Source organism: Squalius cephalus (genome assembly GCF_949319135.1).
Source record: "Squalius cephalus genome assembly, chromosome: 22".
NCBI classification, from domain to species: Eukaryota; Metazoa; Chordata; class Actinopteri; order Cypriniformes; family Leuciscidae; genus Squalius; species Squalius cephalus.
Genome location: NC_137143.1, coordinates 15,614,583 through 15,638,962, shown reverse-complemented (window position 1 = coordinate 15,638,962; position 24,380 = coordinate 15,614,583). Strand labels below are relative to the sequence as shown.

The 24,380-nt window shown below is 39.7% G+C and overlaps 2 protein-coding genes across 2 annotated transcripts; one reads left to right on the top strand and one right to left on the bottom strand.

The window, feature by feature from the left end:
• Window positions 1–1,064: 1,064 nt before the first annotated feature.
• Window positions 1,065–18,313, top strand: gpr179 (G protein-coupled receptor 179). The gene is made up of 12 exons (XM_079856528.1): window positions 1,065–1,199; window positions 1,283–2,515; window positions 3,018–3,126; window positions 4,954–5,050; window positions 6,837–7,048; window positions 8,853–8,921; window positions 9,325–9,434; window positions 9,947–10,185; window positions 11,158–11,296; window positions 11,370–11,472; window positions 11,756–11,905; window positions 14,044–18,313. The coding sequence occupies exons 2-12, from the start codon at window positions 1,626–1,628 to the stop codon at window positions 17,458–17,460; spliced, it is 5,535 nt and encodes a 1,844-aa protein (XP_079712654.1). The 5' UTR covers window positions 1,065–1,199; window positions 1,283–1,625; the 3' UTR covers window positions 17,461–18,313.
• Window positions 18,314–19,420: 1,107 nt separating this feature from the next.
• Window positions 19,421–24,295, bottom strand: mrpl45 (mitochondrial ribosomal protein L45). Its single transcript, XM_079856554.1, has 8 exons — window positions 24,159–24,295; window positions 23,401–23,593; window positions 21,771–21,888; window positions 21,578–21,676; window positions 20,535–20,583; window positions 20,279–20,428; window positions 20,031–20,204; window positions 19,421–19,811 (listed from the first exon to the last, which is right to left on the bottom strand). Exons 1-8 carry the CDS (start codon window positions 24,270–24,272, stop codon window positions 19,713–19,715), a joined length of 996 nt encoding a protein of 331 aa, XP_079712680.1. The 5' UTR covers window positions 24,273–24,295; the 3' UTR covers window positions 19,421–19,712.
• Between the last annotated feature and the right edge of the window lie 85 nt (window positions 24,296–24,380).

The following is a 24,380-nucleotide window of genomic DNA, read 5'->3' as shown; positions in this document are numbered from 1 at the left end:
AGCAATGGTAATTTGAAAAGAAGTAGCATAATTCTGTTAGTTCTAGAATGGAATATAGCATGTGATTTCCCAAAAGTATTATAGTATCATCCATGCCTGTACATATTGCAAAATCACTGCGCATGATGTGTATGCCATTTAAAGGCCTATTGAGACAAAATACAGTTATTGTTTACATTCACCCATTGTTCTGTGGTCAAGACTTTAAATTCGAGCTGTATTTGTGAAATGCAATTTCTTTGACCGACCGAATGATGTCGCTATACACAAACAATTTACAGAGCCCTTTAAAACCTGCTGTTCACAAGGAGTTTATGGGTTTTAATACAGTTATGGGTTTACACAAATATCCAGAAGAAAATGTGTTTTCATGGTACTTCATCTGCACATATTGCATGCATTGACAGCATCCTCTCCAATTAAATGCACACAATACTGCACATAGCCTAACACACACAAACACAGAACTATCTATAAAAAAAAAAAAAAAAAAAAAAAAAAAAAAACATTAACATTTTTGAGAAGGATGTGCATGTACATAGACACACACACATATGTTTAGGGGCACACACACAGTCACAGCCTCTGCAGTCCTGAGTGGGGGTGGGGCCCCACAGGAATGAGTGTTGAATCTCAGAACCCTGTTGCCATGGCACCAAAACAAGGATTTGCCTGCATTACCTAGTATGACTGGATTTGTCTGAATCATCTCTCTCTATCTCACTCACATACACATCTTTGACAGACGTTCATTCATGTATACACATGTACACATGTGCTTTCTTCTTTCTTTCTTTTTTTAATTTCCCTGATTGATGCACAAAACATTTGCAGTTCAAATCGCAATTTGCTTATCAGAGATTAGCATTTCAGTGCACTTCATCTGCCAAACAGATGCAGACTTGTAAACCGCTGCATACACATATTCACAATAAAAGACCACTCATGACTGACCCAGCCGGAAAGTGTTGGGTTAATCCACAAAGCGGTGAGATTCTGATGCATACCCAACCGAGAGGATTACCCTCCCATCCTCTCATCCATCAGCCCATCCTCATGCACATACACTCATCATAACAATCCAACATTAACAGATGTGCCTCTCTCAGCACTCACCACAACTGGGAGATTGGGAGAGGGAGCGAGAGAGATGGGAGAGTGGGAGAGATTTACAGGAGGACTGCAGAGTAAGTGAAGAGGTAAGCAGAGAGAGAGAAACAGGGGTATTCCACATGTTCTCGGTTTCTTGTTGATCTTTGTTACTCACTCCAGTTTCTTGCAGGCCTGTTAACTCCAGCATCACATCCAGAAAGGACCTGACCAACTTATTGTAGGACGCATGGAGCATAAATGTTGTTGAGCTTCATCTTCATCTTCGAAAATGAGTAGTTCATGTCAGTCCGTGTGTGTACGCACACTTATTTGACACAGTTGCGGTTGCACTCAAATTATCACCACTGACACCTGTGGTTCAATCGGTTTACAAGAAAAGGAGAGAAGAAGCAAAGCCAGGGAAAGAGAAGAAATGGAGGCCTGCACTTTGAAAGCATCTTTCAGGATGTGAGAAAACGCAAAAGCTGATCTTTTCCTTCACAAAAAGCATTGGAGGAGCAGTTTCTACAAGGATGGGCCTGTGTGCTTGTGTGCTACCTCTTCTGCTTCTACTGCCTAGCCTGCTTTCTGCTCAGCTCAGCACTGTGTCTGAAGTTGAGGACACGTCCAGCTTGGAGTTCACCCCAACACCTTGTTTTACTGACCCAAATACCCTAGAAGGGAACAGCTTGTCACCCAGCCCCCTACCCACCAGTCCGGCTCCTGTAAGCACGGAGGAGGACCGGTCTTCCGTGGAGAACTACCTCTACTCTGGCGATTCGTCCTCCTTGTCCTCCTCCACCTGCACACAGCCATTCCAGCTGCTTGTTCAGCGGGGATCTCCACCTAGAGAGCTTCTCCCTCTCTTGCACCAAGCCATAGCGTCTCTGACCAATGCGGCCAACTTTCTCAACCTGATATTTCAAGCTAGTGAGCTGAGAGAAACAAGTGTACGAGAGGATATCGAGTGGTACCACGCACTGGTCCGGGCCATGCTCGAAGGGGACAGGCCAGGCCTGGTCAGACGAGCTTTTCTAACATTCGACGCAGACCCCACAATCCAACTGCCCCAATTGGTGCTCCGTGCCTCTAAAGGCACAACCCAGGACATTCTCCTGCAGGACCTGACGGCTGTCTGGAGCAGCTTCCGTCCTCCTACCCCTGACCAAAGCTGGTTTGATTCATTCAAGTCTAGCTCTCCACCCCTCCATATCTTGTCTAAACGGGTTCTTCTAAATGACCTAAGCACCCTAGATACTCCCAAGTGGGCACGTGGGGATAGTTATGTGATCAATAGCAGCGGGGTTCAGTGGGGCGAAGTCCCTTTCCTTGAGTGTGTTGATGGCCGCTTTTTGCCTGGGTGGTTACTCAGCCTCTCAATGCCATTTTACGGATTGAAGCCAGACCTCAGCCCAGAGTTTAGGTCAGTGCACTTTCTTCAACTTCTAGTTTAAATAGTTTCTCGTTTTTGTATGCTCAAATTTTTATGTCTTTCAATCATCTCTGGCTATTCACTCGAAGGGATAGTCCCCTTAAAAATGGATATTCTGTCATCTTTTACTCATTATTTATCTTGATAACTGACTTTCTTCTGTGGGATACAAAATAAGATATTTTGAAGAATGTTTCTGTTTCGTTTGTCCATACAATGAAACTCAATAGGGTCTGAAACAGAACCCCATCGGACCCCATTGACTTCAATTGTATGGACAAATAAATATAAATTTTTCCAAAGTTCTTGTTTTGTATTTCACAGAAGAAAGAGAGTCATCAGATTTGGAATGACATGAGGGGGAGCAAATGATGACCGAATGTCCATTTTTGGGTTAACTATCCCATTAATTTCATTTCAAGTCTTCTGTCATTACTGTTACTTTGTTGTCACTACCGTATCTTTGTCGTCTCTCTATGCGTTCTGGTGGTAGGGGTGTGATCCGTATTGATGTCAATGTCCAGGGATTCAATGTGGATCAGTGTGCCAGTGGAGACTTCTGGTTTGCAAACACACACCAATGTAATCGTACCAGCATGGAGGTGAGAGTACACCGTCATTGACCAATACTTTCCATATGGGACCTACTGCAGACTGGTCTTAATGGTCTTAACACCATTTGGGTATTTAAAATGACTTTAAAGGTCAGTCTGTTTTCATTGTCATACAAGAAGCTGCTCTATTGTAGGTTCAGAGCTCTTCTTCAGATGGTCAGAATGATATATATAGACTGAATGGGTGGATTTCACTAACCAGGGACAAGCAGGGCCAGAACACATTCAGAGATCCACTCAAAACACTCTGTCGCTAAATGTCAAGAGGACATTTGTGGTGAAGTGATTTATTTTTGTAAGTGTCTTTGTGAGCATGTTTCATTCTCCACTGTAATGCAGCTATTATGATAGCATTAGCATTTTGTTATCAGCTATGCTCTCCTCTAATATTTTTTCCTGTAAATTATATCATCATGTTTTTGGATTGACATTCCTTACTAATTGACACAATTGAGATTATATGTACTTGGGAAATTACTGGGAGTAGTCCACCTAAAAATTTAAATTCTGTCAAAACTTACTCTTTATGTCGTTGCAAATCTGTATGACTTTCTTTCCTTTGTGGGACATAAAGGTATCCGTTCTTTTTTAAAAGTTTTTTATTTGTCCATACAGTGGAAGTCAATTGTAATCAAAACTGTTCGATTACCAACATTCTTCAAAATATGTTTGTCAGTATTTCACTTAAGAATGTCAAGCAGGTTTGGAACAACATGAGAGTGAGTAAATGATGAAAAAAAAGTAAATTTTTTGGGTTAACAATCCTACTGGCATCTCAATATTATTTTGGGTTATTATTAAGTAACATATTAACTTGCTTTACTCATTGTATTGCTGGACTGTTATATGCATTTCCCATTTCTTGCTCCCACTGTTTTCCATCATCATGCTCCCACTTTCATCCAGACCTTCTATTTAAAGATGTGAGCACTGGGTGCAGGATGATCTGAAGGATTAGTCTGATAATCCTGTGATGCTCACATACCACAACCCCCCCTCCCCAACCCCACACCCCTTCCACAAGACTCAGACTCCCCCATCATCCTGACCTACCAGAGCACAAGCTCACAGGTGTTGGCAGGTTAAGCAACGGCAGGATTTGGCACACTGAACGAATTTAATGAGAATTGAGTTGATCCGCCTAAGGAGCGACGTATAAATAGAACAGTTTTGTGCCATAACAATGCATTAATTAGATTGACATAAATAGATTGACATGATCTATGATATAGTCCCATGTATATTTTAAAGGTACATGTATACATACTGCTCAGTAAAGTGCTGGTTTTACTGAAGAATTACTTGACACGGTAAAGATCTGTAAAATAAAACATTACTCCACTTTAAGAATCAACAAAATCATTATTATGAATAGATACTGAATAGAGATACTAGCGTCTAAGTAATTATTATTTTATTTATTCTCAATTGCTCCTCTTCAAGAGGACAATATCCTTTTATAAACAAGAATCTTGTTCGTAAGTGAAAATATAAAATGTATGTGAACAGTGCTGGATTTCCTTGAATAAAAAGATAAAGCTCTACCAATAGAGGTATTACCCCTCCATTTAGGATTTAGCTTAGATTAACTCAGAGTGAGTCTGATGTGTGGGTCAGCCGACTCTCACAGATAAACTGCTGATGAGAGACCACACATGCAATTAATGGCAGAAAGCAGAGAGAACACAATTATACTGGCAGAAACATCTGTGTTGATTTCCCCTTTCTAGGAGCAAGTCGTTTGCTTATACAGATGAAAGTAAAACAGATGAGCAGACTTTTGACTTCACCTCTCGTTCTTTCTCTTCCCCATAGTGTGAGCCCATCCCACAACAGGGCTTCCGGATGGGTCAGTACTGCTGCCGATGTAAAAAGGGCTACTACAGTCCAGTTCCAGACATACAAAACAAAAGTAAGAGGCTTGAAATAATCAAAAATCAGTTTCAAAAGTGGGTCTATACAGTGGGTTTAGACTTATTTGATTAGATAATATATAGCTAACAGGATGCCATATAAAAGTATCTCAATTAATGATTGGGCAAGGGTCAAAGTTATAGCAGAAAGGCATTAAAACATTAGCTTTGATGTATTTTTGTACATAATTTTTTCTGTTTTCTTTGGAACGATTGAGCTTTGCCTCTCTTTAGGTATATATGGCAGAAACGATAGATAGGGCCCCATACACGTTTAAAAAAAGTTTTACCACCTTACCATGAGGGCACATGAACAGTTAAAGGGGATTTAAGTATTTATTCACTGACATGAAGAATCTTGGGATTAACAATGTATTGTATATTACTAGATTTTAAGGATGAAAACATGTTGATAAATTAACCTCAATTTACAATTAAAATTGAACATGGATTATTGTACATTTCATATCTGATATAGCACTGTATTAGCAACCCATACACACAATCCTGTCCCACCCAGTTACGACACTGTTAAAAACACAGCCAGCAGCAGGAATATTAGGCTGCTGTCACTTTAAGAGCTAATGCACGGGTCCAATATACTGATAAACATCAGTACTTAAGTTCACTTAAGACATAACTGACTATGTTTACGAAGATACTTGCAAGACTTAGCCTGGAAATCCAGACCCAAAAGATGAAAGATTAATGGTCTGGCATCGACTAATGAAAATCGGCCAGCTCGAGGGGTGGCACCAAGCATGCATTTAAAAATCCTCACTGCACACAATTGGATTACACTACGACCAATCACAACAAGCCCCATTCGCTTAGCTACTAGCGGAGCTAACTGGTAGATTAGACTCTTGCCGTATCCAGTCGGCAAAACAGCAAAAACGCCCTTCTTGCAAAGGAACGATTCGAGCGCCGTCTTCTCGAATTTTAGATAATAGATCATTTTAGATAATTGCCAAGTCTAACTCGTTCATTGTAGCGGCCAAAGCCGTTTCAAACAACTGGTGTTCATCCATAGCCATCTTGCAATGTTTACTAATGACTTGGACGTCACAGCGCTGTCGTCATCTGTTTAGCTCGCCTCTGGCCCGCCTATATCAGATAACCCGATGTGATTGGTGCAGCTCAGATAGAGGGGCATATTTAATGAGCATTATTACTCGACGCCAGAGTAACTCGCTGAGCAAATTCAACTTGAGCTCTCGCCAGAACTCTGGATTTCCAGGGTATGCAAGACTGCCATTTTGACATAATTTGGTTTGAATATGTCCGTTCAAGCACAAGACGACGAGAAGCGCTCAATTCTGTAATCGTGACCTGTCCGAGATGCGGATTTCCGGGCGCGCGCTTTGGATGTTTGTGTGCAGAAAACTTCCCACACAGTAATAAACTGAGTTCCCTTTCGTGTCTTCTTGCGCTTGAATATTTAAATGGGCAAGGCTTAAACTTTCTTGACGATGCAGCACTGGCTCACATTTGTTCACATTCATGTTCTCATGTCTTGCATTGTTAGAATTCATAAAAATGTTACCGGCCAATTGGCGACTAACACTGTTTCATATACTCGCCAACACCAGTTTTTCACTCGCATTTGGTGCTTGACGAGTGTTAATTTTAGGCCCTGGACACACCCATCCAAACAGAGGGGTGATGATTTTATACCAAAGCGCATAATTAATGCAACTCACGTTTTTTTGATAATTAAGCTGTATGATGATATAGGTGAAAGTTTTAATTAAATACACTTAAAATGGGTTTATGATGTTACAGGGAACAACCATGTGAATAGTACTCAAGCTTGTTACCCAGACGTCCCTGTGTGTCTGCCCTGTTGGCCCGGCTGTGCTGAGTGTGAGGACGGAGGCCCGTGTTGGGTGCAGGAAGACTGGCTCCTGAGAACGGGCGTCCTGACTGTGCAGGGTCTCTTCATGGTCCTTGTGCTTATTAGCATGCTGGTAGCATATCAGTGCAGAAGAACCAAGGTGAGATTTCAGCACGCGATTAATATGATATGTGGTATATCTTAACATGATATACAGTGAGGAAAATAAGTATTTGAACACCCTGCTATTTTGCAAGTTCTCCCACTTGGAAATCATGGAGGGGTCTGAAATTGTCATCGTAGGTGCATGTCCACTGTGAGAGACATAATCTAAAAAAAAAAATCCAGAAATCACAATATATGATTTTTTAACTATTTATTTGTATGATACAGCTGCAAATAAGTATTTGAACACCTGTCTATCAGCTAAAATTCTGACCCTCAAAGACTTGTTAGTCTGCCTTTAAAATGTCCACCTCCACTCCATTTATTATCCTAAATTAGATGCACCTGTTTGAGGTCGTTAGCTGCATAAAGACACCTGTTCACCCCATACAATCAGTAAGAATCCAACTACTAACATGGCCAAGACCAAAGAGCTGTCCAAAGACACTAGAGACAAAATTGTACACCTCCACAAGGCTGGAAAGGGCTACGGGGAAATTGCCAAGCAGCTTGGTGAAAAAAGGTCCACTGTTGGAGCAATCATTAGAAAATGGAAGAAGCTAAACATGACTGTCAATCTCCCTCGGACTGGGGCTCCATGCAAGATCTCACCTCGTGGGGTCTCAATGATCCTAAGAAAGGTGAGAAATCAGCCCAGAACTACACGGGAGGAGCTGGTCAATGACCTGAAAAGAGCTGGGACCACCGTTTCCAAGGTTACTGTTGGTAACACACTAAGACGTCATGGTTTGAAATCATGCATGGCACGGAAGTTTCCCCTGCTTAAACCAGCACATGTCAAGGCCCGTCTTAAGTTTGCCAATGACCATTTGGATGATCCAGAGGAGTCATGGGAGAAAGTCATGTGGTCAGATGAGACCAAAATAGAACTTTTTGGTCATAATTCCACTAAACGTGTTTGGAGGAAGAAGAATGATGAGTACCATCCCATGAACACCATCCCTACTGTGAAGCATGGGGGTGGTAGCATCATGCTTTGGGGGTGTTTTTCTGCACATGGGACAGGGCGACTGCACTGTATTAAGGAGAGGATGACCGGGGCCATGTATTGCGAGATTTTGGGGAACAACCTCCTTCCCTCAGTTAGAGCATTGAAGATGGGTCGAGGCTGGGTCTTCCAACATGACAATGACCCGAAGCACACAGCCAGGATAACCAAGGAGTGGCTCTGTAAGAAGCATATCAAGGTTCTGGCGTGGCCTAGCCAGTCTCCAGACCTAAACCCAATAGAGAATCTTTGGAGGGAGCTCAAACTCCGTGTTTCTCAGCGACAGCCCAGAAACCTGACTGATCTAGAGAAGATCTGTGTGGAGGAGTGGGCCAAAATCCCTCCTGCAGTGTGTGCAAACCTGGTGAAAAACTACAGGAAACGTTTGACCTCTGTAATTGCAAACAAAGGCTACTGTACCAAATATTAACATTGATTTTCTCAGGTGTTCAAATACTTATTTGCAGCTGTATCATACAAATAAATAGTTAAAAAATCATACATTGTGATTTCTGGATTTTTTTTTTTTTTAGATTATGTCTCTCACAGTGGACATGCACCTACGATGACAATTTCAGACCCCTCCATGATTTCTAAGTGGGAGAACTTGCAAAATAGCAGGGTGTTCAAATACTTATTTTCCTTACTGTATCTTAAAATGCCACGTGTTATGATGCATCAGTTCAAACACAGGCAAAGAGGTCCCAAATGTGCACAAACTTGATGCACGCTTGCTGTAATTTCACCTCTGCTTCCCCTCTCCACTTCTCACCATCTTTCTGTCTCTCAGCGGATCCGATCGTCAGGGCTTTTGCTGCTGGAGATGATCCTGTGTGGCTCTCTGTTGCTTTACTTTCCAGTGAGTGTGGGATTCAAAGCTTCTTTTCAGATTACTGCACTGCAGTTGAAATCATAATAGCTGGGTGGCACTTAGGAAGCAGAAAATGATCAAGAAATCACACAATTTAGTTATTTGTTTACTAGGTTAGAGTTACTGAACTATGAGCACATTAAAATGATTTCTGAAGGATCACGTGACACTGAAGACGTTCAGCTGCTGACAAATCAGCTTTGCCATTTTATATTTCAAAAATATAATCGAATAGAAAACAGTTATTTTAGATTGTAATAATATTTCACAATATTACTGTTTTACTTTTGATAAAATAAATGCAGCCTTGGTGAACATAAGAGACGAATTTTGTCAAATGGGATTAGAACATCAACCTTCCACCAATAATTTCATTTCATTTTGTTTTCAGGTCTTCATTCTATACTTCAAACCCAGCACTTTCCGGTGTATTCTACTCCGCTGGGTCCGTCTGCTTGGCTTTGCCATTGTTTATGGAACTGTGACACTCAAGATGTACCGGTCCGTGGCACTTCAGTCCAGTCCTTTATCAAACTCAACCCTCCCTTCTAACTGTCCCACCTGCACATCAGTCAGATGAAATGTTGTGTAATAAGATGGTATTCTTAAGGCACTTAAAGATGCACTCAGTCATTTTTTATGTGTTTTTGCGCTACTGGTATATTGTAGAAATGTAGGTATATATTGATTGATATGAATTAATTGAATTTCTCCATTGTAGAATTTAGAATCAATTTAGTCCCTTAACAAATGTGTCCAATAACAAGGTCGCTACAACATGTCGGCCTCCACGAGTTGAACCGCTGCTGGTAAATTTAAACAGCTTTTATTAGGCTACAGATGAGTGCACATAATTACATTTTAAAGTTTTATTGTTTTGTAATTAGGCAAAAATAACTGAGTGCACCTTTAAGACTACTCTAGAAGTCTGTGATCTGTTAAAAATAAAAGCTGATAAAAGAACCTATAAACTCCCAAAATGAATCAGTCTATGCGATGTGCCATATTTCCAGGGTTCTGAGGGTTTTCCTGTCGCGCACAGCCCAGAGAGTGCCATACATCACCACCAGGGGTGTGCTGAGGATGCTGGGAGTTATAGTGCTTACTGTCAGCTGGTTCCTGTGTGCATGGACAGTTGGCGTCCTGCAGAATCGAGACCGAAATGTTCCATTGCTGATCATTTCCTCCACCTCAGAAGGACAAGGCTTCAACGTGTGCGACCTGGACCGGTGGGACTACATGATGGCTGTGGGTAAGTGATGTCATTTCTGACTGGTGGCAGTAGTCCATGGGTTTTCTTGGGTGTCTGGCAGAGAGATTAATTGAAATTGGGGCACATTAGTAGATCAGACAAATGAAAGGATGAATGCTCCTGGATAATTTAATGTTCTTTGAAGCATTTAGTTGATGATTTGAACACAGTACCATTGTCATTGGATATGATTCAGCATTAACCACTACCTGCCATACTAATAAAATACCACAAAAATAATGATGTTACTGCTATAATGTCATAAATTAGACTAAGTAAATGAAGGACTGAACTGAAATGACCCCAGGAGATAAAATAGATTTATACAACCATTCTGGCATATTCAGACAGCTTACACAATACGAACCTTGCATTTTTTATATTGCTGCACTAGCCTATAATGCTTAACACTGTATATTTTCTTTCAAATACATATCCCTTCTTCTATTGATGTTTGTACATAAATAACTTTCTTCCATTTTGTTTTGATGCTCACATTTTAGCCTGGACTTGTTAAGTTATTCAAAAATTTAAAACATTAAAATGCAATTCATACAACTTAAATACATGTCTTCCATGATTAAGTCATTTTGATATTTCCATAAGGTTCATAATTATAGTTGGGGTAACTGTCTGAAGATTGTAATTTCAAGGTTAACATTTTTAGGAAAAAACTTGCGTTGCTTGGCATGTACTTAATCAAATCTATTGTGATAACTATTGTAACATGTCAACGTCATTTTTTTTAAAGAAAACATTAAATATATCAATATTTTGACCTTGAAAATTTAACATTAGCTCAAACCAAATGGAGTAACTCTAAGAATAAATAATAAAATTAAATACAAATGAAAAAACTATATTGGCCTTACACCCTTTTTCCTTATTAAAAGTTATTTCTGCCGTGTACATTTGTGTATGTGACAAACAAAACCTTTGAAATAAAAAAATGAAGTTGTTTTTCACTCTCAGCGGAGCTGTTGTTTCTGTGCTGGGGCAGTTTCCTGTGCAGTGCAGTGAAGACGGTACCTTCAGCATTTCACGAACCACGTTACATGAGCATCGCTATCCACAATGAGCTACTCCTCTCCTCCGTCTTTCATCTTCTCAGGTGGGGGAATAAAGTTGTTTTGCTTTAACACATAAGAGCTTGTTCTGTTGACTTCTTTGTTCTTGTCTTTCAGATTTGCCAGGCCATCAATTCATCCTGACTGGATGCTTTTGCTATTCTTCACTCACACGCATGTCACAATTACTGTAACACTCGGCCTGCTTTTTGTACCTAAGGTACTGTCTAAAGTATAATTTTTTACCTTTGCAATGTTTTTTAACCTTTTTATTTTTTTAAATGTCATCCAATTGTAGTAGGTAAATCACAACTGGCATAAGTTAGCTATCTAAATAACACATAAAACACTTATTGCATCCTAATTCACATACTGCAATGTCCTAAATATTATGCCTGATTAGAATTGTAAGCCAATGGATTCTATTTATTAAATTCTGTCACATTTCTCATATTGTTGTGTAGCTTATCCCATGTACAAATCAGTGTTGGTGTTTGTTGCAGTTTCTTCACATGTCACAGCCAGGCCGAGAGGAAATAGCTGCAGAGGTATACGAGGAAGAAGTGGAATTGCGACGCTCATGTTCTTACCTCAACAGTAGTTTCACCTCTAACTGTTGGAGTGACCACAGCCTGGACCCTGATGACATTCGGGTAAAACACTTTGCCCTGCCGCAGCCCTACTAACACACACATGTTCACACTTCCATTTTAAGAAAAGGACACACACTAACACTTTATGACAATGTCTACTTAGTAATTACATTTAAAGAGTACATTTGACCTTTTCAGTAAAGTAAATTAGTGAACGAACTAATATTAACAAACTCGCATATGTCAAATTTTCATAAACGTTACACAAAAGCTCAATGTATACTTTGTCCGTCTGCGTTGTGCAACGGTGTGCACTGTCTGTGCAACAATTTTCGTCATCAGGTCCGCATGCAGCCCAATTTTTTGTGTTGTGTACAACAGAGCATGTGCAAGGTGAATGTTGAGACAGAAGAGTCCACTAGATGGCAATATGCACAGTTGTGATGTGATGAGCAGTAGTCAAAAGCCCCTTTCACACAGAAATTCCAGAAAATACACTGATAATGTGTCTCAGGATTTGTCCTGGGATCGTTTGATTTTGATTCATTCACACTGCCAGTGATTTTCTGGAATCTGTGCGTGCGTTCACACACATCCCATTAAGACACGTGACATCAGGATGTGACGTGTAATGTCTCCGCAGCGTCTAAGTTTGCTTATGATCAGCGTGGTTTCTTTTTTGAGAAACCACGTTTGTGCATTTGTTTATCTGATTCGATCATAGCGCATCGCATACCGCTCCATTAAGCTTCAGCATCATCACTACGACACACCCCTTATGGCATTGGTTCTGCCTTTTGTTCACACAGGGCGCGTTCCGGGACTGATTCCGGCAATGTTATTAGGTCCCCATCCCGGGATCAATCCGGGAACGTATTTGCGGTCACACAGAAGTCACTCTAGCAATTATTATTAAAATATTTTCTGGGATTAACGCTACGTGTATAAGGGGTAAAAGAAATATACAGAAAGAACAATACAAAACAATATTCTTCTCCATAGTTTTTGTTTTGTTTCTAGTTCTAAACTTTGCATACAGTGGTGGAACCACTACTTTCCTTCTATCCTTCCGAGCGAATGTCCTGTAAATGGCAAGACTCAGTGCTGCCCTCTGATGCTTGGTAGAGTATAAAAAAAGCAATTGTAGCCTACAGCGCATGTCGAACTTACCCATCCAAAGTTGAGTATACTTTGAAATCCATTGCGCTCTTTAAGATCACTAAATTCGAGGCTTTTGGTCATACCTAGGATATCCAGATCCACAAAAGGAGGGAGAGCATTTTCACATTTAGCTCCAAAACTCTGGAATAGTCTTCCTGATACTGTTCGTTGCTCAGACTCGCTCTCCCAGTTTAAAACTAGATTAAAGACGCATCTCTTCAGCCAGGCATTCATATAATACTTTTAATCTTACAGTTAAATCCGACCTCTAGTTCATAAACACCAGAGGAGAACTGGCCCCCGACTGAGCCTGGGTTCTCCCAAGGTTTTTTTTTTTTCTCCATCAGGTCACCTGATGGAGTTTTTCGGTTCCTTGCCACTGTTGCCTTTGGCTTGCTCAGTTGGGGATATTTAATTTAATTAATCAATCAACGATACTATTGATCAGCATTACCAAACGTGGACGTTCCACTAGAAACAAACATTGATGTATTGTTTTAATTTAATACTTTGAAGCTGCTTTGATACAACCTACGTTGTGAAAAGCGCTATATAAATAAACTTGACTTGACTTGACTTGAAAGCTGTGCTGACACAACAGTGCACGAGACGGAGCAGAATGCAGAAAATGAAGTATACCTGGAACTTAAATAAACATAACAAAAAGCTCATAAATTACAAGATAAACAAAGCTAGTTTTCTGTGATGTATGTATTTCTGATATTTTTAAATAAGAATATAGTGTAGCAGGGGTGAGAGAGGGGGGAATGGGACTCAAACCTGGGTCCCCATAAGCCAACATGCCCTGAGCATCTTTATTATTAAAAATCAACTTCCAAAAAAATACTGTATTATTCCTTTTGGTAGCCTCCTCCTCCTCCTTTGCCTTTAACTTGCCCTCTTTTGAAATATTACCCTGTAATTTGGTGCCTTTTGAACATCATGTTTTGTACAGTACACACCATCACAAAAACCATCCTACTGTATTATTCCCAGTGACTTTCCTCAACTGAAACCCTTTTTCTCCTCTGCACCAGGATGAGCTGAAGAAACTATATTCTCAGTTGGAAGTCCACAAGACCAAGAGGATGGCAAACAGCAATCCCCACCTTCCAAAGAAGCGCAGCTCTCGCCTCAGTATTGGACGATCGCTTATAAAACGAATCACTGAGATTCCAGAAAGTTTAAGCAGACAATGCAGCCGTGAAGACAAGGATGTCAGTGCTGCAATAGGAACTATAACCCGATCCGGATCTTATTACAAATGCCATCAAACCACAAGCATTAACACGATGAATGAAACTTTAATGCAGCCCTCTCCAAAACTGCGAAAGTCCCATAGTGCCTATGACTGTACCCCAGAAAGAGAGGTCTCCCTTTTAAACTGCTCCATAAAGAGCATAACAGCCAGAAGGGCTTCACAGCATTCTGACACAGGATCCATCAATACAACATTGCTGATCTGTAAGTCTGCCAGTGCCCACAATCTATCGTTAGACACTAACCTTCTACTTCCCGAGCCTACCAGGTTTCAAAAGTCACTCAGCGTTATAGAACGAAATGACCATCGCTCTGTGACTCCTTGTAGAAGCATTGAAAATGTGTCACTTCCTGGCAAAGCTGCCCCAGCAGAAAAGCCCCAGCTAACTGTGGAGGTCGACATAAAGAAGCAGACTTCAAGTGCCTTGCTCTCAGAGTCATTTGACAAGGCAGAGGTCTGCCCATGGGAGGTTCCAGAGGAGCAGCCGCCTGCAAACAAGAATCAGAAACATGTCACATATTCTCTATCAAATCAAGAAGAACCCAAATCACCTGGTGCTGCCTCGTCACCAACGCTAATATATGTTTGTCCTTGGGAATACTTACCACCTCCTACTCCCACTGCAACAGAAACTGGCAATGGTATACTACAGTCAGATGTAGATTGCACAAAACCCAAGCCTCCAATCTCCTGTAGCGCTCCAGGGTCGCCACTTACGCTCTCCGACAAGCCAAGGGATTTTCGGGCTTTCTCTTTCCGCTCTGCTACTCAAAATCTCCTTACAGCAAAAAGCATTGGGGAAGTTGGAAGAAGTTTGAGCAAAGAAAAAAGCCTACAAGAACGTCATGATAAGGAGGGAACACTACTAAAATCCCTGTCCACATCCATGAGATTGTCCCCAGGCAGTGCAGCTTCAGACAAACATACCCCGCAGACATACAGACGGGCTATGACTACCATAGGCACAAAACCTTGCCTTGTAAAGCAAATAGCAATACGTCTGCCATCAACAGATTCTCCTGAAAAGAGCCCCAAACATACTGCTCCTGTTCACATCTGTCCATGGGAGTCAGAGGAGGTTATCTTGGAAGTCAAGAAGCAAAATGCGAACGACAGTGTATTACAAAGACAATACAGTGACAAGCAAGTACTCTCTATGGCAGTAGGTAATGTTGGCTTCAAATCCCCTGAGTCCCAACTAAATTCTTTATTGTCTGTTCCTAATACTGAAGTGTGTCCATGGGATGTCCCAAAACCTTTTCATCAAACCAGCATTTCTGATGTCTGTCCTTGGGAAGTTGTGGAAGTGGAGCAATTGCAAACCAAGAGCATATGTGCTGATGTCTGTCCTTTGGAAACCGACCATGACCCATCAAGGATCACCGAAGACAATATATGTAATACCACTGTTGAAGTCCCTATGACTAGAGACACCCAGAAGCAGGTAAATGTAAAGCCTGAAGCATGCCCTTCTTATGTAAAAGACACAAATAGCTCTCAGGTTAGACAGGGATCCATTAAAACTCCTAGTGACACAATAAAACCTGGTGAAAGGGTAATTTATGTTAATGTAAGTCCGGTACACCAAGAACCAGCTCAGAGAGCTGCATGTTCCGTTGAAACAAGTGAAACACTGAAACAAGAAAGTGATTTTCCTGAACCCCCACCACCTGTAACTGACATAAGTCCTTGGGAGACAGAGCCAAAAACAAAGGACACTACAAGATCCTCTTTAAAAGAGACAATGACTAAAAAAGGAACTGTCTGTCCATGGGAAGTAGAGAAATCTGAGAAGTTAGAAGAGAGGGAAGGTGCTACGAACAAGGAGTCAATGCAAGTAGACCAAGAGCAAGACACTGTTAGTGTAATTGTGTGTCCATGGGAAACAAACGAGTCTGTGAAGTCCATACAGAAAGAAGAAAGTGTCTGTGGAGATGTCTGTCCATGGGAGACAAGTGAAACTGTCAAGACCTTGCAGAAGCAGAAAAGTGTTCATGCAGATGTTTGTCCATGGGAGGCAGGAGAGCCAACAAAGATCTTGCAGAAACAAGACAGTGTTCTTGCAAATGTCTGTCCATGGGAGGCAGGAGAGCCAGTCAATACTTTGCAGAAACAAGATAGTGTCCGTGCAGATGTCTGTCCATGGGAGGCAGGAGAGCCAGCGAAAGCCTTGCAGAAACAAGATAGTGTTATTGCAAATGTCTGTCCATGGGAGGCAGGAGAGCCAGTTAATACTTTACAGAAACAAGATAGTGTTCTTGCAAATGTTTGTCCATGGGAGGCAGGAGAGCCAGCGAAAGCCTTGCAGAAACAAGATAGTGTTATTGCAAATGTCTGTCCATGGGAGGCAGGAGAGCCAGTCAATACTTTGCAGAAACAAGATAGTGTTCGTGCAGATGTCTGTCCATGGGAGGCAGGAGAGCCAGTCAATACTTTGCAGAAACAAGATAGTGTTCGTGCAGATGTCTGTCCATGGGAGGCAGGAGAGCCAGTCAATACTTTGCAGAAACAAGATAGTGTTCGTGCAGATGTCTGTCCATGGGAGGCAGGAGAGCCAGTCAATACTTTGCAGAAACAAGATAGTGTTCTTGCAAATGTTTGTCCATGGGAGACAGGAGAGCCAGCGAAAGCCTTGCAGAAACAAGATAGTGTTCTTGCAGATGTTTGTCCATGGGAGACAGGAAAGCCAGCGAAAGCCTTGCAGAAACAAGATAGTGTTCTTGCAGATGTTTGTCCATGGGAGACAGGTGAGCCAGTGAAAACCTTGCAAAAGCAAGAAAGTGTCTATTCAAATGTCTGTCCATGGGAGGCAAAAGCATCACCCAAACAATCTGTGCCACAAGACTGCACTCATGCTGCCCCATCAAAAAGGCAAGACAGTGCTCAAGAATCTATCAGTCCCTTGGAAAATGACATAAGAACAGCAGCAACAACAGAAAGCAGCAAAAGTCAAACTGCCCAAGACATCCATCCTTCAGACACAGGCACACAGGCCGCAGAGGAGACGAGGGTTAACCTACCTCTGGCTCGGCGTGACGCAATGTGCCCTTGGGAAATGGAAGGAGGCAGACAAGAATCTATACAAATGCATGATAATTCAGATGTCTTCACTTGGGAGGAGGCGATACCAGAGGAAGATGACGATGATGCAGAAACTGCTGCCGAGGCCTTCATCTTTCCTTCAGACTTGTGACCCACAAGGGCAGTATCATTGTGCTTTATATACCTTGAAAGGCTTATTACAAAATGGACCACCGTTCAGCTACATTTCAGCTTTATGCAGAATGTCCCTCCACTGCCATCAGCACATTTCAATGACCGTCATTTAAGGACGGCAACCTCCTCCCTCCTCAGCTTAATAAATGATATCAAGACCGACTGCTCTCCTGTGCACATTTCCCTTTAGCCTTACATTAAAACAAACCCCGTTTAATTTGGTATTGTTTTGTGTGTATTTGTGTTCGTATGGCTATGTAGATTATATTGTCAGTAAAACCTGTATCACCAACATACCTTAGGCTTAGGTGGAACATTTAGAAAGTTTAATTCTACACATTTTCAGTCAAAAAACATTGCACTAATATTATCAAGCAAGTAAGTGAAGAGACAAGCTGTTCTGGGTGGTGTTATACATCCACGTTGCTACTGTTCATTGCTGCATGTTTTAAACAGATCTTTAGTCTCTGCACTACTCAAATGGTTTAGACAAACGTTATAAGTTTTACTTCAAATTCTCAAATAAGGCATTTCAACAAGACTGGTTAACAATTTACAAATCTACATGATCTCACCATGGTATTTTCTGATAAGAAGTCCCATTTGAAAATTATTAATTAAAAAAGGTAACACTTTACTGTATCGGCTACTACATATCCATGTAAGATACTTAATACAACAGTGTTGTAATTGTGTGATTTCAGGCATTTTCAACCATACCTTCTCCTCCAAAACTCCACCCTCCAAAAATGTCAGTCAACTAAATATTAGCAAACCTTAAAGTGCAAAGTGATACAAGGGCCAACAAGGTTTATGATTGTGGAAAAAAACTAGGCTTTATTTGCCATTTACAGAACCTAGGTTTATAACAGAGACCGTTGTGATTTCATAATATTGTTTATAGCACTTTTAATTACAAATAGCTTCACAAAACATTTAAATATTAATCCCATGAGGTTCATGACTTTTACTCGGTTTTTAATCGTAAGCTGTGAGAAATTACAGTAAAATGGACAAAATATAATCTTTATCTAGGGCACACTCTTGATCTTTAAGAAAACATTATTTAAACATGATTCAATTTTTTTTGTGAAATTTTAAATTTAATTTAAATTGTGAATTGAGTGGTTTAGTCCAGAATATTCTTATTGTTGTTTTTTAGAATACAATTTTAAGTTCCATTGTGTGAGCATGTGAAACTAAATGAAGGTTTACAAAACGTGTTTAATTCAATCTTTTTACATGCTGCTTTCTTCTTAAAGGGGTCATCGGATGCAAAATTCACTTTTATATGGTGTTTGCATATAAATGTGGACACAACCACCATACAATGAAAAAAAAAAACCCATTCACTCCTTTTTTTTTAATCCTCAAAAAGTCTAAACACTCTCAATAATCAGGCCGTTTGGATTTTCTGAGCACTGTCATAATGCGCATGCTACGCCCACGACCACAGACAGACTTTCCCATATTAGCATATTTCTGCCCTCAGCCATTTGACACGCCCCATGGAAGAGAGGGGTGGGGTGAGCAGTTGCTCATTATCATTTAAAGAGACATGCAGGTCACTGTGGTAAAAAGGGTGTTTTACACAAGCCATTGAGGAATTTTAACCAAAGTCTATTACAAACTTTAAAAGAATCATACCAACTTGTGGAAAATGGGCATCCGATGACCCCTTTAAAATAACTAGAGATTAGCACAAGTAATGACCATTAGATTGCACTTATAATTCCTACCAGAGTTAGAGTTTGTTTTTGAGTTATTCTGTGATTTTGAATGTACTTGCAATGTTAGCTTTTCAAACCAGGAACATAAAGATTGCGCTTTTGTATGAAGTAAGATTTTTGTAAGAACCAACAGTCAATTTTCAACAGTAGCCAAAGGAAGTTTCCACTAACTTCTGTCAAAGTAAAAATGCAACATTTTATTTTTATATTCTTGAAACTGTCAATTAAACATTCTGAAATAAACTTTTCAACTGCAAGGTGTCGATTTTCATCCATTTCCATGTGTAATGAATTAACATCATGTTGATCACTGTAGGTAACAAATCAATGTGCATGTATTTCAAAGTACTTGAGTTCAATTAACTTTGTTTTAATTAAATGTGGGGGAAAAAGCAACAACCCAAGGTTTTATAAATACAGTAATATTTATTTTGATTATCAGGAATCAGTCTGTACAGAGTGGACCTGTGTTGGGTGGAGTAAAGCACCACATTCAGAATTACTTATACCACTGCACTGCCTTCGGCTTTGGTACCTGGTAATTCAGACTCTCAAACTCATCCCCGGGCTTCAGCTTAGGACCAGGAATCATGACAGTCTGTTGAAATCAGATGTCAGATATAAAGTAACATCTCTCACTTTTAAAAAATCCACATTTTGCTCCTTCACACACCTAATCCAAACACCACATTTATTAGATTGTTTTTAAATGGCATTTAAAATGTTTTAAACAAATTCCTATATCTTGAAAAAAAATCCAGCTATGCATGCGTGAAGTAAATTATCACTATTACGGAAACAAACAGCAGTCATTTACCTTAATAATGGGATCTTTTGGGGGAGCCCAAGCTGGAACAATCTTGCCGTGAAGTCTCCAGGATCCATAAGGGTTGACCAGATGCCTCTCCAGCACTAGGTATTCCAGGACATCTCTGGGTTCATCCTCATCCCCCAGCATCAACCGGCCAAAACGGTCATAGACTGCTAATGTCTGAGAGATGGATTGATGAAGTGGTATCATGAGCCCAAACTCAGTATTATATAATCCCATTCTCCTTCACTCACCTGTCTAGAATGCATACGGACAGTCACCTGGCCGTACAGGTTGCCCTTGCTGATCATGTCAGGACACCGTGTATGAACCACCCGTGGCGGCTCCAGTGATTCAACGAAGCGCCAGCGCAGAGTCTTATAACGGTTCCCCCGAACCATCTCCTGCAAAACATGCACACACACACAGGTTGGATAATCTGAAATGCTGAACAAAGACACACTGCACTATAAATCATATATTAAATTATCAATATACAGATTTACTTACAGGGTAACACCTCTCTGTCACCAAAGAATGGAGCTTTTCTTTGTTAAATCTGGGAAAAGAGGACATTTATACAAATACATGATTAATATAGATGTAATAAGTGGGGAAAGTTGGAGAAAAGAGGACATTTATACAAATACATGATTAATATAGATGTAATAAGTGGGGAAAGTTGGAAAAGACAAGGAACACCACATACACTACTGTTCAAAAGTTCTAGATGGGTAAGATTTTATGTTTTTGAAAGTCTCTTCTGCTCACCAAGGCTGCATTTATTTGATTCAGTAAAAACAGGAATATTGTGAAATATTTTTTAAATTTAAAATAACTTTTTTATTTGAATATATTTTAAAATGTAATGTATTCCTGTGATCAAAGCTGAATTTTCAGCATCATTATTCCAGTCTTCAGTGTCACATGATCCTTCAGAAATCATTCTAATATGGTGATTTGCTACTCAATAAACAATTATTATATTATCAATGTTGAAAACAGTTTTATAAATTATTTTTTTCATGATTCTTTGATGATAAAATTTTAAAAGAACAGCATTTATCTGAAATAGAAAGCTTTTGTAATGTTATAAATGTCTTTACTGTCACTTTTGATCAATTAAATGCATCCTTGTTGAATACAAGTGTTAATTTCATTCCAAAAAAAATTCTTACTGACCCCAAACTTTTAAATGCTAGTATATAATGTTAAAAAAGATTTCTATTTCATCACTGATAATAATAAATGTTTCTTGATCATCAAATCAGCATATTAGAATGATTTCTGAAGGATCATGTGACACTGAAGTATTGATGCTGAAAATTCAGCTTTGCATCACAGGAATAAATTACATTTTAAAATATATTCAAATAGAAAACGGTTATTTTTAAATATTTAATAATATCACTGTTTTTGCTGTATTTTGGATCAAATAAATGCAGCCTTGTTGAGCAGAAGAGACATCTTTCAAAAACATAAAAAAAAAATCTTACAGTACAGTCAACAATCAAGCAGTAACTACTGTTGTAAAAATAAGATTAGTTTCTTACTCTGTGAGTGCTGCATGAGCGTCTATGAAGATCTGTTGAGCTAGTTCTGGAAATGCTTTAGTGGAGAAATCGGGGTCATGATCCTTTATTTTACGAATCCTGGTCAAACAGAAAACCAAACCAATATTAGCCCAGCATAGTTCTGTTGGGTTTGACTGGCAGAAGGAAACACTGAGGCAGAGGTGGGCCTTACGACAGCTGTGACGCTGCACTCTGACGCAGCTGTTCTGTGCGCTGTTTCAGACCTTCTTTGGACAGAGTGGAGAGACGAGCATCTCCTTCAGGAGGAACGTACGGATCAAAGATGCCAGCTGAAAAAAAAGATCACAATCGATGACTAACCATAATGTGAAAATCCAACATCACTTATTTAACTATATATCATCTGAACATCTGAAGAGCAATGCTCAAGACTTCAAGGTTTTGAATATGAATCTGAACAAAAAACTAAACATATATCACAACACTTGATGCACTAATACAGAACCAGTTAAAGGTTTGGACACACTTGGCTGAAAGTACACTAACATTCAAACGTTAGGAAGGGTTGGTGTGATTTTTTTAATGTATTTAATGTTTTTGTATGTAAAAGTCTTTTATGCTCACCAAGGCTGCATTTACTTGATTAAAAATACAGTAGAACTTTAATATTGTGAAACATTATTACAATTCAAAATTACTTTTTTGTTTCAAATGTAATGTATTCCTGTGATGGTGAAGCTGAATTTTCAGCATCATTACTCCAGTCGTTAGTGTCACATGATCCTTCAGAAATCATTCTAATATGCGGATTTGATGCTTGAGAAACATTTTTTGTTATTAACAAAGTTGAAAACTGTTTAATATTTTTGTGGAAACAGTGAAACATTTTTTCAGGATTCTTTAATGAATAGAAAATTTAAAAGAACAGAATTTATTTGGAATAGAAAGCAAAGAGACAAACAAATAAATTCAAAATCATGTTCACCCCAAACGGTAGTGTGTTTCATGCGATGATCTTAAAGGGATAGTTCACCCAAAAAATTAAAAATCTGTCATTAATTACTCACCCTCATGTCGTTCCAAACCCATAAGGCTTTCATGCATCCTCGAAACACAAATGAAGATATTTTTGATGAAATCTCATAAAGTTCATAAAGAATTATAAAACTAATCCATATGAATTGAGAGGTTTAAATCAAATTTTCTGAAGAGAATCGATATGACGAACAGATTGTATTTAGGCTTTTATTCACATATAAACATTGATCAGCGAACGTAAACAGAAGCTTAACCGAACCTGCGGAACATGTTATGCTGTTAACATGTCATGCTTCTGTTTAACACAACTGATATGTGAGTTGATGAATGTTTATAAGTGGAAAAAAAAATCCTAAATTAAATCTGTTCATCTCATATAAAGCGTAAATGTTGACTAAACCATTCAATTTATATGGATTAGTTTTACGGCCTCTTTACGAACTTTTTGAAGCATCAGTGGTAGTTGCGTAACTGTCAATGGAGGGACAGAAACCCCTCAGATTTCATCAAAAATATCTTCATTTGTGTTTCGAAAACGAACAAAATTCTTGTACGTTTGGAATGACATGAGGGCGAGTGATTAATGACAGAATTTTCGTTTATGGGTGAAATATCCCTTTAAAAACGCTTTGAATGGAAGGTTTATGGTTACGCCTGACATTGGAAATAATTCTGCCAATGTACACATTTCTAAAAGTAGTGTGTAAGTAATTTACTAAAGATTGAGTAGGTGTCTGGACTAACTGGAATGGAAGGGTTTGCATGTATTTGTGCAGGGAATGACAGTAGTTTGACATGCGTACCTGTGCACGAGATGTTGATGGGTCTCTCTATGTACTGCTGTCGGACCACCACACCCGCAGCCCGGGCTTTAGTCTCCTGCTCGGTCTGTGTTCTCTCTTTCACATTCACCGCTGGAGGAATGAAGTAGCGTTTCTTCGTGCGGACCGGAACCAACACCGGAACCAACCGCACGTCCAGCAACGACGCGGCATACTGGGTTATACGAAAGAGGGATTTTGGCAATAAATGAGTATAAATTAAATTAATATTTGATTTTTTTTTACAAAAGCGGTTGCTTTTCCTTAAAAAAACAAGGAAATAAATCACCCAAACATTTATAACATGCACTGCCAGATAGCACCGACTATTTGATGTGCATTTTACATCTGGAAGACGTATTTTTAAGAGTGTTTGCTCATCTGCAATACGTCTATAGGACGTTTCCTGTCAGATGTCAAATAGACGTTTAGAAGATGTCAGTTTAACATTTTAAATTACATTACATCATTACATCTTAAAGACATCTTCTAAACGTCTATTTGACATCTGACAGGAAACGTCCTATAGACGTATTGCAGATGAGCAAACACTCTTAAAAATACGTCTTCCAGATGTAAAATGCACATCAAATAGTCGGTGCTATCTGATGAAGTCTCTAGCTGACACTCAATGAATATCATTTAGATGCATGTTCACTTAAGTTATGCGAGCAGCATTAACTTACACATTCAAAAGTATGAGCCCTCCCTGTTGGGGTAATATTTGAACAATTTCATACCTTAATATTTTGACATGTTATCGGTTGAAAGTATTTCAACGTCCTACAAATGGATGTCGCCATGTTCTTCCAAAACTGACTTCTTCGTGTAACCGTCTGAAAAATGGCGAACATGTGCGGATCTGTGATCAGCGCTCTCAGGTGGAGAGGAGAGGAGAGACACTAGAGTATCCGACCTCAGAGCGACAGTCGCTGGATGAAGTTTTTTTTTTTTTATGACAT

Bases quoted from the DNA above. Each gene is read 5' to 3' on its own strand.
- gpr179 (XM_079856528.1), top strand. From the start codon at position 1,626: ATGGGCCTGTGTGCTTGTGTGCTACCTCTTCTGCTTCTACTGCCTAGC. The intron at 9,435-9,946 runs GTCCGTGGCACT...CCATATTTCCAG, and splicing joins GTGACACTCAAGATGTACCG to GGTTCTGAGGGTTTTCCTGT. The intron at 11,906-14,043 runs GTAAAACACTTT...CCTCTGCACCAG, and splicing joins TGGACCCTGATGACATTCGG to GATGAGCTGAAGAAACTATA.
- mrpl45 (XM_079856554.1), bottom strand. From the start codon at position 24,272: ATGTTCGCCATTTTTCAGACGGTTACACGAAGAAGTCAGTTTTGGAAG. The intron at 23,594-24,158 runs GTATGAAATTGT...CGTATAACCCAG, and splicing joins TAACATGTCAAAATATTAAG to TATGCCGCGTCGTTGCTGGA. The intron at 20,429-20,534 runs GTAAGTAAATCT...CATGTTTTGCAG, and splicing joins TGACAGAGAGGTGTTACCCT to GAGATGGTTCGGGGGAACCG.